This window comes from Pongo abelii, chromosome 10 (assembly GCF_028885655.2).
Source record: "Pongo abelii isolate AG06213 chromosome 10, NHGRI_mPonAbe1-v2.0_pri, whole genome shotgun sequence".
NCBI lineage: Eukaryota > Metazoa > Chordata > Mammalia > Primates > Hominidae > Pongo > Pongo abelii.
In genome coordinates, this window is record NC_071995.2 from 19465467 (window position 1) to 19483915 (window position 18449).

General features: G+C 38.7%; 2 protein-coding genes across 14 annotated transcripts in view; one reads left to right on the forward strand and one right to left on the reverse strand.

Moving 5' to 3' along the window:
• Positions 1 to 208, reverse strand: part of PLCZ1 (phospholipase C zeta 1) — a 54997-nt gene extending 54789 nt beyond the window's left edge. For 7 of the 8 annotated variants that reach the window (XR_010135734.1, XR_010135733.1, XM_054526903.1 and 4 more), the window contains exon 1: positions 46 to 207. The gene's annotated coding sequence lies outside the window, so the exon portion shown is untranslated. Of the gene's footprint in view, positions 1 to 45 lie in introns of all 8 variants that reach the window. The other variant, XM_054526902.1, reaches the window with a different exon arrangement.
• Positions 22 to 9643, forward strand: CAPZA3 (capping actin protein of muscle Z-line subunit alpha 3). 6 transcript variants are annotated; one of them, XR_008511850.1, is made up of 4 exons: positions 137 to 1295; positions 4386 to 4455; positions 8235 to 8327; positions 9340 to 9641. XR_008511850.1 is itself a non-coding variant. In XM_002823000.3 (2 exons), the coding sequence occupies exon 1, from the start codon at positions 383 to 385 to the stop codon at positions 1280 to 1282; it is 900 nt and encodes a 299-aa protein (XP_002823046.1). In that variant the 5' UTR covers positions 137 to 382; the 3' UTR covers positions 1283 to 1295; positions 9340 to 9641. The 6 variants fall into 6 exon arrangements, 1 of the variants encoding a protein (XP_002823046.1); XR_008511846.1 differs by lacking the exon at positions 4386 to 4455 and having other exon boundaries at positions 22 to 1295; positions 8235 to 8437; positions 9340 to 9635; XR_008511848.1 differs by lacking the exon at positions 8235 to 8327 and having other exon boundaries at positions 9340 to 9643.
• Positions 9644 to 18449: the final 8806 nt, after the last annotated feature.

An 18449-nucleotide genomic window follows, 5' to 3' on the forward strand; every position in this document is an offset into this window, starting at 1 on the left:
GCTTCTCTAGATCCCTGACAACATATAATGTACACAGAGACACACCACTTTCGAAGAAGACTGTTCAGGAGGCTAAGTTCTTAAAATCTTCAAAAGAGGTATAGCTGGTTGGCTGGGCACCACACTGTCAGGTGACTGTCATTTTTTCCTTTTGGTCTGAATTCCCATTGTGATATCATCAGAGGTTCCACACTTCACAAGGAAAGCTTCTTATGACCTCATCAGGAGGCTGAGACCTTGCCAGACTGCCTGCTTTCATGGATAGACATAATAACCTTCAGCTTGAATGTTAACACCTTGATGGGAAAGGTGTCTCATGGAATGTTTTCTTATCCTTTGAACACTCTTCATTTCAGAAGCTTTGCTTCTGTTGCAACCAAACATGACACTTAGCGTGCTGAGCAGGAAGGACAAGGAAAGAGTAATTCGCAGACTGTTATTACAGGCCCCTCCAGGGGAATTTGTAAATGCCTTTGATGATCTCTGTCTGCTTATCCGTGATGAAAAACTTATGCACCATCAAGGTGAGTGTGCAGGCCACCAACACTGCCAAAAATATTCTGTACCACTCTGCATCGATGGAAATCCAGTACTCTTGTCTCACCACAATGTAATGGGCGACTACCGATTTTTTGACCATCAAAGCAAACTTTCTTTCAGATATGACCTGCTTCAAAATCAGCTGAAAGACATCCAAAGTCATGGTATCATTCGGAATGAGACAGAATACCTGAGAGTTGTTGTTCTGTGCGCCTTAAAACTGTATGTGAATGACCACTATCCAAAAGGAAATTGCAACGTGCTGAGAAAAACTGTCAAAAGTAAGGAGTACTTGATAGCTTGCATTGAAGATCACAACTATGAAACAGGAGAGTGCTGGAACGGACTTTGGAAATCTAAGTGGATTTTCCAAGTTAACCCATTTCTAACCCAAGTAACAGGAAGAATATTTGTGCAAGCTCACTTCTTCAGGTGTGTCAACCTTCATATTGAAATATCCAAGGACCTGAAAGAAAGCTTGGAAATAGTTAACCAAGCTCAACTGGCTCTAAGTTTTGCAAGGCTTGTGGAAGAGCAAGAGAACAAATTTCAAGCTGCAGTCTTGGAAGAATTACAGGAGTTATCCAATGAAGCCCTGAGAAAAATTCTACGAAGGGATCTTCCAGTGACCCGCACTCTTATTGACTGGCAGAGGATAGTCTCCGACTTGAATCTGGTGATGTATCCTAAATTAGGATATGTCATTTATTCAAGAAGTGTGTTGTGCAACTGGATAATATAAAGAATTGCTCCTGGTAACTATCTTGATTTGACTTGTTTGTGTTTCTGGGGAATGGTTATTTTCCTAAAATTGAGAAATCTGTAGAGATGCCTCTCGCTTAGACAATGCAAATTTAAATGGGAAAAGTATAACAAGTAATTTTACTTGGGGAATATTTATGAACAAGGCAAGAAAGTGTAAAGTAACTGTGTTTCATGGTGGTGACCATCATAAAGACCAAGACGTTTGTTAGAAACTAAAATAGCTTTATAGAATCTGGCATTCCAGAAATAATATAGAGGTGGCCAGGGTTAAGGCTGTGTGTGTATGTGTGTGTGTGTGTGTGTGTGTGTGAGAGAGAGAGAGAGACTTTTGACTTTGTTTTGAACTGAAAAGGTATACAAATGAAAATCACTCCACAAATGATATTTTACATAACTCAATTCAGTCCTGGAACATCCACGAGATGGTGAATTTCAATAAATGACATTAGGTTTGGATTTTCCACAAAACCAACAAATATCAAAAATCTAGCTCAGAAGAAGGACTATTAGTAATTTTGGCTCCTCTTCCACTCTACCTTCTTCCCCTCAAGAACTGGGGTTACTCAAAATCCCTGGCTTGTCTGATAACTAACATGGTCTTCCAAGCCAACTAGGGAAGCCTGACTTCCCAAACTTTTACAGCTAAGCTTTTGTGAAGTCGTCACTGTAAACACTTAGAAGTACTTACTACGTAACATGGCTTGTGCTAAATATTTTGCATAACATTTTTCATCACTAATCTGGTACTAGCATTATCTCCGTTGTACCTAAGAAAAACCTAAGTTCTCAAGTTGTTTACATCTTCCAGACACATAGTGTCACAGTTCGTTTGTGCTGCTATAACAAAATACCATATATTGAGTAACTTATAAATAACAGGAATTTATTGGTCACCGTTATGGAGGCTGCGAAATGCAAGACCAAGATGCTAGTAGATTCAGTGCCTAGTAATGGTGTGTTTCCTTATAGATAGGACTTTCTGACTGTGACCTTACATGGTAAAAGGGGCAAAGCAGCTCTGTAGAACTTCTTTTAATGGCACTAATATCATTCATGAGGGCTCCACTCTCATGGCCAATCACCTCCCAAAGTCCTCACCTCCTAATACTATCACCTCGGGGACTTGGTTTCAACATATAAATTTTGGGGGACACAAACAATCAGACCATACCACACAGTGACAAGTGTATCTGACTTAGTGCTCATGCTTCAGGGTACAACAGTTCCCCATGGAAGCCTATTTCATTACGAGCTATGGACTCTGATGTACATTGATTTTGCCAAGCATTCCACCTTAAAGGATGTCCCAGAAGAAATGGAACTTGTGACAGCTGTTTTCTAGCCAGAGTAAATCACCTATACACTCACCCTACCACTATTCCTAGCAATGTTACTGACCACTGGTATCTGCTCTTTCAATAAGTTCCCAAATGTAAACCTCTTTAACAAGATTACAGTACAGCAGTATGTAGGCTCCATCCTCCAATTCTGATTTATCTAAGAAGCAAAGTGTTTTGTATTTTGGGTTTATGCAATTGAAAAACAGTTCTAATTCTACTTATTAACATTGGAGCATTCAGATCCCGTGCAAGAATTTCTAAACCTCAAACCTCCCCAGCTGATGGTTCTTAGAGAATCTCAGGAGAATAACCTGGGATTTATCTTTAAAAATATACATTACTGGGGCCCATCCTAGGATTCTGATTTAGTAGGCTGGGAAATCTGCATTTTAGCAAGTATCAAAGATTTCAGGGCCACATTTTAAGAAATGTTCCCTAATCTTAAAATAGAATGTCCCGTGCTTTCTCTTTACTTAATTAAAATCATTTCCCACAAAACCATAGCCCAGTAAAGGCCACTGCTACCACTTTACTGCATTTACTATGCACAGACCAAGGACGGGCCTTGCCATGTCAAAAAGGTAAAAACAAACTTTCTAAAGAAAAGCAGAAAAGAAAGTTGCTCTCATAGCACTAAAATACAGCCATCTGGTGAATCCTTAAGCAAAAATTTGAATTCATATTATGGTTATATGTGTAAGGGTTGATTTTCCAGATCATTGCAGATTAGGACCCAGTGGTTTGTGGGATAATTACAGAGGCATTTAGCTCCTGCTTTAACATAGGGGTTTTTTTAAGTAATATTTGTTGATAATTCTGAATATGAAAGTCACATGTACAAATCGTGGAAAATGCTTAAAGCATAAAGCGTTGTGGCCCATTTTCTTCTGTCTAATTTTATAGAACTGCTTTAAATATTAAGAATAGACAAAATATAAAAATTTGTATCTTGTTCTTTTTTATAACACATATATCATAAACATTGCCCCATGTCATTAAAAACTCCTTGAGCACATAATTTTAATTATTTACATAATATTCATACTGTAGATGTCCATAACAAGACAAATCATTTCTCTATTCATATATAATTTAAATTTTTAGCATTTTATCTTTGTTATTAATGACGCTATGATGAACATTTGTTTGTCCTCATCATAGGTTATTTTCCTTGAGATAAATTCCTTAAAACTGCATATTAAAAAGACATGAACATATTAATAGTTAATATATATTGCCAAATTGCTTTCCATAAAGATTTTGACAAATTTATCATCCCATTAGTAGCATTAAGAGAGTATCTAGCTCAGCACAGTAATCTTGACCATATAATATCAAATTTTTTTGATAAGCAACAAGGACATCTTAGACAATAAAAAACAGGAAAAAAAGTTATTTCATGAACTTATACTTCATTATGTCAAGAGTAGTCCCACAAAGATATTTAATTTGGTAGTTATTTTCCTTATATGGAAATTGGCAGGGCCAGGGAAATGCAGTTACTACCTGTTCCCTGTACCTCTCTCTCTCTGTCTCTCATTCTGTCCTCTCTTCCTCTCTTTTTCTCTGTCTTCTCTCTCTCTTTCTCTTTTCTCTCTCTTTCTCACACATACACACACACACACTTAGACTTGCACTCAGAACACATACATACACACATGCCTACGCACATGCACACATAAAAAATATTTCAGATTGAGGAGTCACTGTGTTCTCTCCCTCAAATCCCACTCCCAACAGAAACACAAGCTCCATGGGAAGGATGATCTCGTCAGTCTCAAGTACCTAATCCATTATTGTCTGTCATATGGTAAGTACTCAAATGAATGAATGAATGAACAAATGAATAAGGATCACAAAGATAGGAAGCACAGTAGGTTTAACTGGCCTTAAGGTTTTTGTAACCCACCAACACCGGCTGTCCCTTAGGAGGCATGCAACCCACCGCATATTCCCAGTGCTGATGTTGTTACCCCTTCCTTACTCCAAGGCAGTTCATTCCATTCAGAAACTGCCATTGGTCTTCTGCTGTGATGAAAACCTTTGCTTTTTTCTGACTCCAAATGGTAGGAGATTTCTCCTCTATCAAATGTAAGAAAATCAAGTTCTTCAAAAGTCATACATTTCTTTTCATTTTACATTGATTACATTTTACATGATTCTCTGTCAAAGATTTTCTATCCTTGGAGGCTGGTTCAGAGAGCTAAAGGAATGAACATATAATGTTCTACTCAAGCAGAGGTCCATGAGGAGACTTACATCTTTCAACATGCCTGCATGTTAGGGTGCATCCCTGCTGCTCTGGAACATGCCCTGGCTTCATGAGGGCCTTGAGATTAAAGCATGCTTCATCGTTTCCGCTTTGTTTGCACTTTTATCACATTATACAAGACCTAACTACTCCCTTCTATGTATCATGCATTTCTGAGAATAATCAACTGGAGCTCCTATTCAACTCTTTGGATGTTCAAAAGCTTATAAAGGCCCTCTCCATAGTAGATTAAATTTTAGTGAGTCAATATGAAAAGTGATTTCGGTTCACTGTCACTCATCCAATTTTTGGCCATGTTACTGATTTATCTCACCTTCTTCTCAATCGTCTCATCATGACGTACCTTAGATTCTGGCCCGTCTACTTGGATAACTGAAGCAGCTCCCTAGGGTTTACTACTATTCTTAGAAAATGGGTTACCAGTCTACCTTTTCCTAAACTCTCATGAAATCTATCTTGACTCTACTTCAGTCACTTGTCTTTCACTCCTGATGAGAAATCTATCTATTCTTTTCTACTAACATCTGTAGTCTTTTTTATGATATGCTTTCAAATTTGTCTACTTTACTAAGCTCCACTTCTTCATCACTGCTTCACACAGCAAACGACTTTGTTCCTTCACCGAGAAGACACATTCTTTCGAAAGAGCTACTGCTGCCTTTCTCTGCATTTAAAAATATGTTTATGCTCTTCTCCTTCCAAATAGTCACCAAAGAAGTATATGTTCCTGTCTAAGACTAACTTTTCCTCCTGGACATCGAATCCTAAATTCTTGATCTTTTCCCGTCTAGGCTGTTTATCCGTCAGGGCGTTTGTTTTGTTTGTTTTGTTTTGTTTTGTTTGTTTTCGAGACAGTGTCTCACTCTGTTATCCAGGCTGGAGTACAGTGGCACAATCACAGCTCACTGCAACCTCCATCTCCCGGGCTCAAGAGATCCTCCTACCTCAGCCTCCCAAGCAGCTAGGACTACAGGAATGCACCATCACACCTAGCTTTTTTAATATTTTGTAGAGATGGGGTTTCACCATGTTGTCCACGCTGGTCTCAAACTCCTGTGGGGTCAGTGGTAATACCCCCTTTATCATTTCTTAGGTAACATGGCCTAATTGACACAGCTGGTAAGTGGCCAAACTGGAATTCCAACTCAGGCCTGTCACACTTCAAAATTCATGCCCTCTACACCTTGCCATGCTGCCTTAACTCTACCCCCTGGCTTCTATTCCATCAGCATAACTAACACCCATTCTCAAAAGTTTCAATATCAATTATTCATTCCAATTACCTTTTCTCAGTTATCACAGGAATTTGGTTTTATCTTGAAAACCTTACTTCCTCAGTTGTGCCTGTATCTTAGTTTATCTCTTCTCTAATTTCTTTCATATCTCCTCATCCACTATTTCTTTCATATCTCCTCATCCACCCCTCAGCCAAACACAGGCTTCTTCCAACTTTAGTTCTTTGTCCTCTTGTTTTTTTAGCTTTATTTAGGTATAATTGAGATACAAAAATTGCACACATTCATGCACATATCTTGACGAATTTGGACATATGCATACACCCATGATACCATCACAACCAAGGTACTAAGCATATCCAACACCTCAAAAAATTTCCTTATGTTCATTTGTGAGGTTTTTTTGTAAAAACATTTGACATGAGATCTATCTTAACATATTTTTAAAGCACACAATAAGGTATTGTTAACCATGTGTACTATGTTGTACAGCAGACATCTAGAACTTATTCATCTTGCATAACAGAAACTTTATACCCACTGAAGAACAATTTTCCATTTCCCCTATCCCCAGTTCCTGACAATGATTACACATTTCCAATATTGCCTACCAGTCCAAGCCATACTATGTCAAAAATCAACACTCCCAGATCCAAATCGCTTATTTCTTTCCCGTCCCCCACCCCCACTTCAAACAAATTACTCTCTCTTATTTTCTGCTCTTGGAAGCATTATCTTACCATTAACTCAAGGTCAAGACTTTAAGCATTCTTAACTTGTTTTCCGAAGGGAACACACAAAGGGAATGTAAATTAGTCCATCCATTGCGGAAAGCAGTTTGGTGATTTCTCAAAGAACTTAAAACAGAAATACCATTCAACCCCTCAATCCCATTATTGGGCATATACTCAAACGAATATAAATTTTTCTACCTTAAAGACACATGCATGCATATGTTAATTGCAGCACTATTCACAATAGCAAAGTCATAGAATCAACCTAAATGCCCATCAGCCGTAGACTGGATAAAGAAAATGTGGTACATATACACCATATACAGCCATAAAAAAGAACAAGATTATGTCCTTTGCAGCAACATGGATGCAGCTGGAGGCCATAATCCTAAACACACTAACCCAGGAATAGAAAACCAAATACTACGTTTTCTCCCAAATAAGTGGGATCTAAACATGGAGACAAAGAAGGGAACAACAGACACTGGGGCCTACTTGAGGGTGGAGGGTCAGAGGAGGGACAGGATTTAAAAATTACCTATCGAGTATTATGCTTATTACCAGAGTGATGAAATAATCTGTACACCAAACACCTGTGACACACAATGCACCTATGTAACAAACCTGCATGTGTACCCCTGAACCTACAATCAAAGATTTTAAAAAGTAAAATAATAAAATAAAACAACACAAAATAAAATCAAATCCAATAAGTCATTGGATTCCTTTGTTTCTATGCTTGAAAGCATTTTCCATATTTATTCCCTTTGTCATTTATTAATTATCCATTTATTAAAATTCAATTCATCATTGGGTCTATTTTCAAATTCCCTAGCTTAGCAGTCTAATGTCCTCCATGACCCGAGTGTCCCTATCTTCCAGCATCTTTTTTCTTTTCTTTTTTTTTTTTTTTTTGTTTTTTTTTTTTTGTTTGAGATGGAGTCTTGCTCTATCGCCCAGGCTGGAGTGCTGTAGGGGGATCTCGGCTCACTGCAACATCCGCCTCCCAGGTTCAAGCGATTCTCATGCCTCAGTCTCCCAAGTAGCTGAGATTACAGGCATGCGCCACCAGGCCTGGTTATTTTTTCTATGTTTAGTAGAGATGGGGTTTCACCATGTTGGCCAGGCTGGTCTCAAACTCCCAACCTCAGGTCATCCACCCACCTCGGCCTTGCAAAGTGCTGGGATTACAGGAGTGAGCCACCGTGCCTGGCCTCCAGCATCTTTTTTAAAAAGCCTGTTCTACTGGCCTCAACAGAGGTGCTCTAAATTCCCTAAAAGTGAACACATTTTATCTCTAATTCTGCCTTGGTACTTGTTCACCTTATTCTTTTTGTTTGTTTTTCAGAGATGGGAACTTGCTATGTTGCCCAGGCTGGTCTTGAACTCCTGGCCTCAAGGGATCCTCTTGCTCTGGCCTCCCAAGTTGCTAGGATTACAGGTGTGAGCCACTGCGCTCAGCATGTTCACCCTAATTTGAATATTAAATGTGTCTGCATGTGTCCTGCTCCTGTTAATAAACTAAAGGAGGAATTTTTTTTTCATTCTTAGGTAATATAGTGGAAATCTATGAAACACTGTGTCAGACTACATAAGTTCAAGTCTTTATTCTACCAATTACTATCTTTGTAATTTTAGGCATAGTTAAAACATATGATTTGTTTGATACTCAATTGTTCCATCTGTTAAATGGGGAGGATTTTTGCAACATTAAAATTAGATAGTGAGTTAATTGTACAGCACTTTGCAGCTGCAAATCTGCAGCACCTCGTACGGTGTTTATGTATATTTCATGAGCAGTAAATGATTGGTGAATGAATAAATGTCCAAAAGAAGAGAACTTCCATCAGTCTCACAGGTTGGCCAGAGCTGGACAGGCAATATTTCCCAATGATAAGAGAAAGCTTCTGAGAGCATCATTCCCCAGTCCAGCCAAGCTCTCTACCTTTCAGAAATTCCAATTTACAGATACCTCTGGGTTGGATGTACAGATTTGCAATTAAAAAGTGTTTCATGGTATCTGGCACATAATGAGAATATATCATTTCCTCACTCTGTTATTTCCCTGACAATTCACTCTTGATGTCTTATTACATGCCAAGTGGGCATAGATTCTTTAAAAAGGTGCCGGGGGCAAGATTTGTATTCCAAATTCAGTAAATCTGGATCCCAACAGGAAACAGATGGACAAATACAAATCTAATAATTCAAAGAAGATATAATGAAAGAATTATCAACAAAGATGTGGAAACACATGGAGTGGTAAAGTAACATGAAAGTAGTTCATATCTTTAGGCCCAGATTAGGGAGTGGTCACTGGAGCCTGGAAGGAGGAGTCTATTTATTGGGACACCATAAGAAGGGGTATAAACTTCTATGGAAGGACACTGACAGTCTAAAGACATTGCTCAGGGAAAAAGCTAACAGCATAAATGTTCTCCTTCTTTCTCTAGTCTCTGTCAGAGCTCTCTAGCTAACTCAATCTACAAACAGAGGACAGACAAGAGAGCCCATGAATATAGTCCATATACATCAGCCTCCGCAGGTTAACAACATGGTGGTGAAGGGAAGAAAGTAAGACTGGAGGAGCAAATAGGAGATATCAAATATCCATTCATCTGAATGCTATTTCTGACACCTTACAGAGCTTCATTTTGATAAGATGAGCATCTAGCATTCGCTAAAGATATTTTATCCTTTTGTTCATTTGGAAATGCCATTTGTTTAAGTAAATAAATATATTTTGTATCACTACATAAAAGATGTGTTTGGAAGGTTTTCAAGTAACTGTTCTGTATATTTTAGTCCATTTTAATTCCCCTGAAAAGGACAACCTCTTCTAGGTTATAAATGCAACAGCTTTCCTGAATTAATTTTGTTACACAAATATAATTCTTACCATACTGTTCTTATCTCCCTAGTCACTTTTTATTCTTATTTTAGAATATGTAAAGTGCCCTTGCTTTGCAAACACCATGTTCAGACTCCAAACTCATGCAAATAGAGAAGAATTTATGGTGCGAATAGGATTTGCTAATTGGACAGATTTATTTTTTTCATTCCCTGGGAAGGTGATCTGTGACCTTAATGGCATGCAAATATAGCCTCAATTCAGAGGCAGTTGTGGCATGAGAGAGTGAGTTAACTTATTGGTATGTAAGACTGCTTTCTTATCAAACTTGGGAAAACCACTCAGCTAGGCAGCCAACAGGCTGATCTCAACACTGTGATTTGCAAACACAGTGACAGTGAAGTATCATATAAAGCTTATTACTGAAGATACTGGAAAATTCCATATACATTATATGCTTTTTAGCAGGGATATTGGAACAATTTCTCAATGCTTCCTAATAAATATTTTGCACATTCACCTCAGTATTTCATTTTATACCTCATTTTTGGATAAACAGTCTCCTTCTACAAAGAATTTTCCTTTTCTTTGGGAATTTCCTTATAACTAATTCCATTCTTGCCTTGAAAAATTCATGTTGAAGACTTCTGCTGATGAGCCACGTATAAGCTTGAAAACAGTTTGAAGACTTTCATAGTTTTGTGTTTTGTGTTTTTCTTTTTTAACTAAGACGATAGCCACCATACAGTTTTGTTTCTTCATTTATAGTTCGGGAAACTGAAACAAGGCCCACATAATTTGAGTGCTTTTTTAAAACAATTATGCAACTTTAATCAATACTATAGTCCTGGTCCAGTATTATATTCACATTTTGTTCCATTTCCTCTATTATTACTAAGCCCATCAGGCAGATCTTAGGAGAAACACATGTGAGGGTTTAGACACAAAAGGTATGGTTGAGCCAACACCTAATTTCAGAGAAGATGCTTGGAAAGAGCTTCTCACATTTCCATCATTATGGGGCAGCCCAGCTGTGCATTATGGCTGAGGTAGAATTGGATGTCAATTTTTTTCCCCTGTACCTTCTGATAATTGGAGGAACTTGCCCTAAGAAAGTCTCAACAGCTCCATTATCATTTCTATTTCCAAGCTGCTGACAAGTGGGTGGTATTTTAAAAGAAAATAATCTACAATTTCTTAGTAAATCAAGGTAACTGTAATGCTCTCATAAGTTGTAACAAATCATTGAACAATATCTTCATATGGCTGATGAAGGGTAAAATTACTGAGGCCTTGAGTGGGAAGCTATAAAGAAGAGAAGTAAATCTTACCCTTCTTTCTTCTAGCAGTATACACACACTTTGACACAAGAAACTGTTCAAATCAAAAAGAGAAGTAAATCTTACCCTTCTTTCTTCTAGCAGTATACACACACTTTGACACAAGAAACTGCTCAAATCAAAAAGAGAAGTAAATCTTACCCTTCTTTCTTCTAGCAGTATACACACACTTTGACACAAGAAACTGTTCAAATCAAAAAGAGAAGTAAATCTTACCCTTCTTTCTTCTAGCAGTATACACACACTTTGACACAAGAAACTGTTCAAATCAAACAGAAAATAGCAATCTTAATACAAAAAATGGGTGAAGTATATAAAAACTTATAGAACAGAAAACCCAGAATAACTAAGAAAAAAAGGATATGAAATTATCAAAGAAATGCAAATTAAAACTGCCATTAGTTTTATATCACACTTCTAAAAAAGGCAAAAATTAGAAGCCAGTTTAGGTAAATTCTGGTTAGAGGGTGTGTGTGTGTGTGTGTTTGGAACTCTCATACATTACTAGTGGGAAGGTAGACAAGGGCTGCTGTCAGCAATGTGGCACTATTTAGTCAAATTAATCGCAGGCATGCCCTATGACTTAGCAATTCCATTTCTGGGTCTATTTTTTTCCAAAATGCTCACACTGCTCTGGAAGAAAACATGTACAAGGATGTTCACTGCAGTGGCAGGAGGTTAGTTGCAATTTGGATGAATGAAAAGGTAAATGTGGCAGATACACACCAAGGAGTACCATGGACAGCTGGAAATAATGGAGTAGACGTACCCAGAGCAACATGGGTGGATCTTAAAAGCACATTGCTGGGTAAGAAAGAGTAAGACACAGTGCGATTTATATCACAATAACAAATGCAAAAATTGAAAGGAGATGCTTACAAATTGCAATATACATTTTTCAAGAACACATGCTCTTTTTTAAAAAAAAAATACACATTAAATGTATTAGAATGGTTGCCTGTGCAGAGAGGAGAAAAGAAATGAGCTATGGGGAATAAAAGAAAACAGGTGAATAAAAAAAGCTTAAACAAGGGAAATAAGAAAGCAAACCAAAAATAAACAACCAGAACCACAAAAGGAGGAAACTAAAGGGAAAACAAACAGAAGTAAAAAATTGTTTTATTTATTCAGAAGCAGCATGAGGTTAAAGTTGCCAAAGCTAAACTGAAATACGTCCCCACATTTCCCTTCTCCTCTGCTTGTGTCAGGGAGAGAGCACCACACTTCAACCTTACCTTATGTAACTGTGGTGGTCTGTTGTAATCAGATGAGGCTGAGTGCTGGGCAAGGGTGTGCTTTGAGCAAAGTAAGAAACGCCACTCGTCTGGCTGGGGTTGAATTTCTCAAGACAAACACAAAGTGGGATTGGAAAAAAGAGTCTATCTCTGTTTTCACCTAGGAGGTGATGGGAAAAAGTGAGTTTGGCTTCATAGGCTGTCACTGTTATCAAAGGATTGTTTAGGAGAGATCAAAGGAGGCCAGGACCTGTAAGCAGTGTCAAATTCTAACTGGGAAATTGAAAAAGTTGTGTATTTATTCTTACCAGATCGGTAGATTATGAAAACCTGACCATAAAGATATAGTATAACTTTATTGTGATTCACTCAAAATTCTAATAATTTTCTCTTCTATAAAACTGCTTCACAAAGGAGTACAGAAATTTCCTGCCTCTCCAGTTGCCCCCTCTAATCCTCAACTTTGTTCATGTCTGTCTTGTTGCCTGGTCTAGTCTCCTAGTGGTGAAGAAAATTAACAAAAAGAAGTTGCTGAATATTCATTTTTAAAATTTTCACTTATTATAGTTCAATGAATATGTCAGAAAAAGCAAAACCCCAAAGATAAAAATCCATTTCTCTTTAAACAGAGTGTTAAATTAGAAGGAATTTAGCTGTAAAATTATTAGTGATATTTTTCTGGGAAATGACAGTATAACAGAAAATGAGTTGACACTTCTCAAATAGGTACTGTAGATGGTTTGGTGCCCTTGAAACACAATCACATGTATTCACAGGATGCCCTGGAGTTTCTGGCACAAAGGACAGACAGCCGAAGACTTAATATTGGACAGCCAACTTACATCTACCCCAAGATACGTGATTCTGTGAAATAGAGTGCATTAGAAATGCACAATTCATACTGTGGCACTAGAAAATACTATAGGCATCATGATAGCCAAACTCAAAATATATACAATATCATTTTAAGCATATAATTAAGACACAGCTCGTATGCACTGAAGCCAAAAGGTATTTGGAATGGCTACATTGAGAAAATATGGAGTCAGTAGAATAGAACAGAGTCCCTCCTGATCCCTCTGTCAATGCTGTCCATCTACATCCAGAGTTAGAAATCTAGGTGTGCTGTCTGTCAAATTAAACTGTTCTCTTTTTCTGCATGCCCACTCTATTAGCTTTCTCCTGGGAAAGCGATCATGTAGAAACTTCAAATGATGCCAACAGTAAACTCTTCCCAAAAGTCTACAGAATGTGAAAATATCTGAATCAAGTACAGTTCATCTACTGTTGGAGGAGCAAGGCATAAACTTTAACCCATACTGTGTTATAGTACTGGACTTATCACAGAGAATTTACTTCCCGTCAATTCATTCTACAAGTTATTGTCCTGAAAACACCCCTGTAACAGGAACTATAGACTGAAAAACAATATGAGTAATGATCTCTGCTCTCCAGGAGCTGAAGACCTTTTTTTTTTTTTTTTTTTTTGAGACAGAATCTTGCTATGGACCTTTTAAAGAGCGATAGTTACTGTAACTTCAGATGTTATCTTTATGTTTCCTGCAATTCAGAGATAATAATTTTAACAGAGAGTAATATTGAGAAATTAGTACCTTTGCTTTTTGTTCCTATAGATTCAATCAATACAAAGAATAAAAAAAGCAATATTCCCCTTCATGGTAAGCAGGGTCTAGAATCGCTTGTCCTAGAATTAACAGCTTTTTCTGATTCAGGTCCAGAGGAAGCGAATTAAGTTGGCTTATCTGAAGAGTGGCAGGAGATAGTGAGTTTTGTGTTTGGAAGGTGGAGATAAATGAAGCTAATGGAAGTCCAGCAGAGAAATCCATATTGTTCCTACCACATGCCAGGAAGTGTCAGGAACATTAATAGGGCAGCTTATGAAGCCAGGGGGAGAATTTCTCCCAAATCCAAGTGTGTGATTGAAATTGGACATTCTACTTTTCTTGTATTCAAATGTCATGCATCCGTTCATATCCATTTCATGAAAATAAACAAAGGTCTAGTTTACAAGATATCTGACTCTTAAAAAACCCTTCCACTTACTCTATGAATGCCTAGACAGATGATTTTCCATATTTCAGTCTTATAAAAAGCGAGAATATTTCCTCATTCGGTTACTAGCTACTGAGCCCAATCTTTATGCCAAACTCTACATTAGGCACTAGGAGCACAAAAGAAAATTGCACACTCTTCTTGTTCCTGGTAGGTCCCAGCTGAGCGGAGGATACTGGCATGTAAAGGACTAATTAGGCAAAAACTTCACACTGTGGGAGACCAAAGGAGAGCAAAAAACTCTCCCTCAGGAAGTTAGAGAAGGCTCATATAGTGAATGCTTCCACCACCCCCTACCCTCCCTGGAGGACTGAAGCACTCATCCTCCAGCTCCCTCATCAAGATAAGGCTCCTTCCCAGGAGCAGACCACATGGGAAATCCTACCCCTTTGCCCCAGTTCAAGACAAATTTGCAGCATCATCCCAGCTTCCAAGCTCCCAGGAGGATTGACTAAGGCCTTTGTTATGACGGCATCAGCAGTTCCCCATCCCCCTTCCAACCTAGGAGTAGGCAATTTTTTTCTGAAAGGGCTACAGAGTAAAATGTTTTAGGCTTTGCAGTCCACATAAGGTCAATTTCTGTCAGATAGTCTTATTTTTTTTTTACAACCCATTGAAAATGTAAAAACCATTCTTACTTATCTCAGAGCCAAATACAATCAGGCCATGAACCAGATTTGGTTTGTGGAATTTTGTTCCACCCTAAACAGCTTTTCTCACCTGCTGTCCACAGCTGTTAATCCCAAAAGGACCTCCCAATAAACATCCGGCAAGCTAATCCCTGTCTCACTTCTATTTCCTGGGGAGCCTGAGGATTACAGTTTGACAAAGGAAGTATTTAGGACCCAAAGGTTTAACCACGGTGGTGACATTGAAATTTACCTATGCCCTGTGGTTCTGAAAAGTAGCTTTCCAGAATTCCTCACCCTTTTTGTGTTCTGGGAAAGGGTTTACTGCAAAGAATCCCCTTCCCAGGTGACACATGAGACACAAAATTCACTCTTTTTCCTAACTCACATAAGACTCACAAATGTTTCTGTATAACAAAGCCAGACCCTGAAAAACTGTCTTTGTTTCATAAATAATTAGCTGAACTGTTTATCCTCCGAAAACTAGCTTGACACAGAGATAAACATTTCTTGCTCATCTTGTCAGAGGCATTCGAACCAGACCAACTTGAACAGGGGCTGGATAAAATAAGGCTGAGACCTACTGAAGCAGGACATTTCCCTGACCCCTTTGTGGAACTCGCAACAGGGGTGCCCCGTTTACTCAGCCCACAGCTCTCAACTCCTCGTAGGAAGGAGTGAGCAAGCCAACAAGGCGGGAACTGGAATACATGAGTGCTAGAATCAGCTGGCCACTTCATTGCCGGCAAGAGCGAACTCCACTCACTCAGACCCGCTGCCTACCACCCCTTGTGGGAGAGGTTACCGCTTACACAGGTAAGCGGGTGCAGGAGCCAGGGTGAGTGCTGTTGGGTACTGGCAGGAGCATACTCTGTGCATGCTCAGCGGCAGCACTGCAGGGGTGCCTACGACCCTTGAAGCCCCAGAGGGAGTGTACAGTGCTCTTTTCTCTCTGCCGTCCATGGACAGCTTAAGCGTTAACAGCTCAGTGTACCCTCTGCCTTTTCATGTGAGGCAGCTGCCTTCTGCCAACAAAGGCAAAGGGTCAGTGTGACAGCCTTTTTGCATCCGCACTCACAGCTCCCGAGCTCTTCTCCGGTGTCCAGGAGAAATGAGATCACATGAACAAATTGAAGGATGGTAAACGTGGGGGATATTATTGCAGATGAAAGTGGCTCTCAATGGGAAGGAGAGCTGAAAAGGGGATAAAGTGAGAAGGTAATCTTCCCCCAAAGTCCAGCTATCTCCTGCCGGATTCCTCTCTGAAGTTACCAGAGAAGCTGTCAATTTGTCCTTCTGAAGTCAAGCCACTTCTCTCCAACATCCAGCTGTAGTAGCTAATGTCCAGCTGCCTCTCCTCTCTCTGCTGGCTGGGTTTGAGGTTTTTATAGGCACAGAATGGAGTAGGGTGGGGCTATAGGTTGTTTTGGAAAAGGCAACATTCAAGCAGGAAAACAGCGATGTAAATTCTCACTTTGGGATGCAGTCTCCGGCTTTTTGGTTTGAGGGTGGGGGCCTTGCCAGGAATCTGCCCTCTTCTGCCCAGAATTTCTTTGCCGCCTGTCCCTGTCACTACTGGGCTGCATTCCCAGGAGATTAGACATTCTAAGTCACAGGATAAGATAGGAGGTTGGCATAAAATACAGGTCATGAAGACCTTGCTGATAAAACAGGTTGCAGAAAAGAAGCCAGCAAAACCCACCAAAACCAAGATGGTAACATGAGTGACCTCTCGTTGTCCTTACTGCTCATTATAATGCATTAGCGTGCAGAAAGACACTCCCACCAGTGCCATGACAGTTTACGAATGCCATGGCCATGTCAGGAAATTACCCTATATGGTCTAAAAAGGGGAGGAACCCCCAGTTTCAGGTATTGCCCACCCCTTTCCCGGAAAGCTCACGAATAATCCACCCCTTGTTTAGCATATAATCAAGAAATAACTATAAGTTTCCTTATTTGAGCAGCCCGTGCTGCTGCTTTGCCTATGGAATAGTCATTCTTTTATTCCTATGCTTTCTTAATAAACCTGCTCTCACTTTACTCTATGGACTGGCTCTGAATTCTTTCTTGCACGAGATCCAAGAACCCTGTCTTGGAGTCTGGATTGGAAGCCCTTTCCAGTAACAATTTGACAGACTGAGTCTCCCCCTGATTACAAAAAAAAAAAAAAAAATCCTAACTGTGAAGTCATCCCACATATAGCTTAGACAAGCTCTTTGTTATAAAATCCAAGGCCAAACCACCCTGCTGACACGCTCTGATCCTCAGATCTGGGGTGCTCTTGCTATTGCAAAATTCCAAATAAAATCAATCTCCCTACATGTTCTGGGTTTTAGTTTTTGTCTTTGTTTTTGCCTTTGCCATTGACCGTGAGAAGATGGCTGCAGGCAGAAGAAACATAAGGTTCAAAGCACCAAAGTACAAAAGGATCTGATGTTGTCACAGACTGAGAGATTTGATGTGGAGAGAGTGTGGTGCTCTGGTGGGGGCCACAGTGCAAGGCTGGGGTAGTAAGTTAGAACAGGCTGAAGGGCCTTGATTCAGCTCCTAATGTGGTCATGTTCCTGAGGACCTTGGTGCAGTCCCCTCTTGGAGATAAAGAGGCTTGGCCACCATTCAGGCAAAAATAACTCCTTCAATGAAGAAAAAGACTTTAAAACTTATCACCAAGAAAACATGGTCCCCTAAGATAGAGGACTTTAACTGACAAATCCCTAAAATTTTGGAAGAATTTTAGAAAAATAGGTATCTTCTTGTACATTTTTAAGTTGATGTTTAAGATTTATCTTTTAAAAAGTGAAGAGTAACATGTAATTTCAGACATATTGTAAATATCAACATTTTCAAATAAAATATTTTTATCAGATTTTTTAAGTATGCAGCAGAATCTAAATACACTAGATTTATTCATTTTTTTAAAAAAAGACAAACCCTTCCCTAATTTTATGTAGTTTCTTTCTCTTTTTGAACTTTCTATGTCATTTCACCAATACATTTTATACTAATTTAATACATTTTTATGCTGAAAAGTCTTTCACTGATTATTCTGTCATACATGTTTGCTTCAAAAACATGTGTATGATTTTTTCCTGTGCCCACGAGTATAAAACATTTAAAAATTTTCTCTTCTATAAACAACTGTTCAAAATAACATAAAGATATTAACAAATTTAATGTAATTTTAAAGATAAAAATTTAAACTTATTGAAAACACAATTCATACTGACATGGATCAAGCTCATTTATTTTGGATTAGTTCATATATCTATCAATGAATATTAGTTATTACTAGAAAGACAGAGTGTTCAGCATCCAGTCTACTTTTATTTTTACTTCATAGATATGAGCAATGAGCAACCTTGATCAGAAAAAAAGTGAATGGGAAAGAGTTTTCTTGTGATGATGTCACTCAGTTCTTTAAATTCTTCTGAA

Bases quoted from the DNA above. Each gene is read 5' to 3' on its own strand.
- CAPZA3 (XM_002823000.3), top strand. From the start codon at position 383: ATGACACTTAGCGTGCTGAGCAGGAAGGACAAGGAAAGAGTAATTCGC.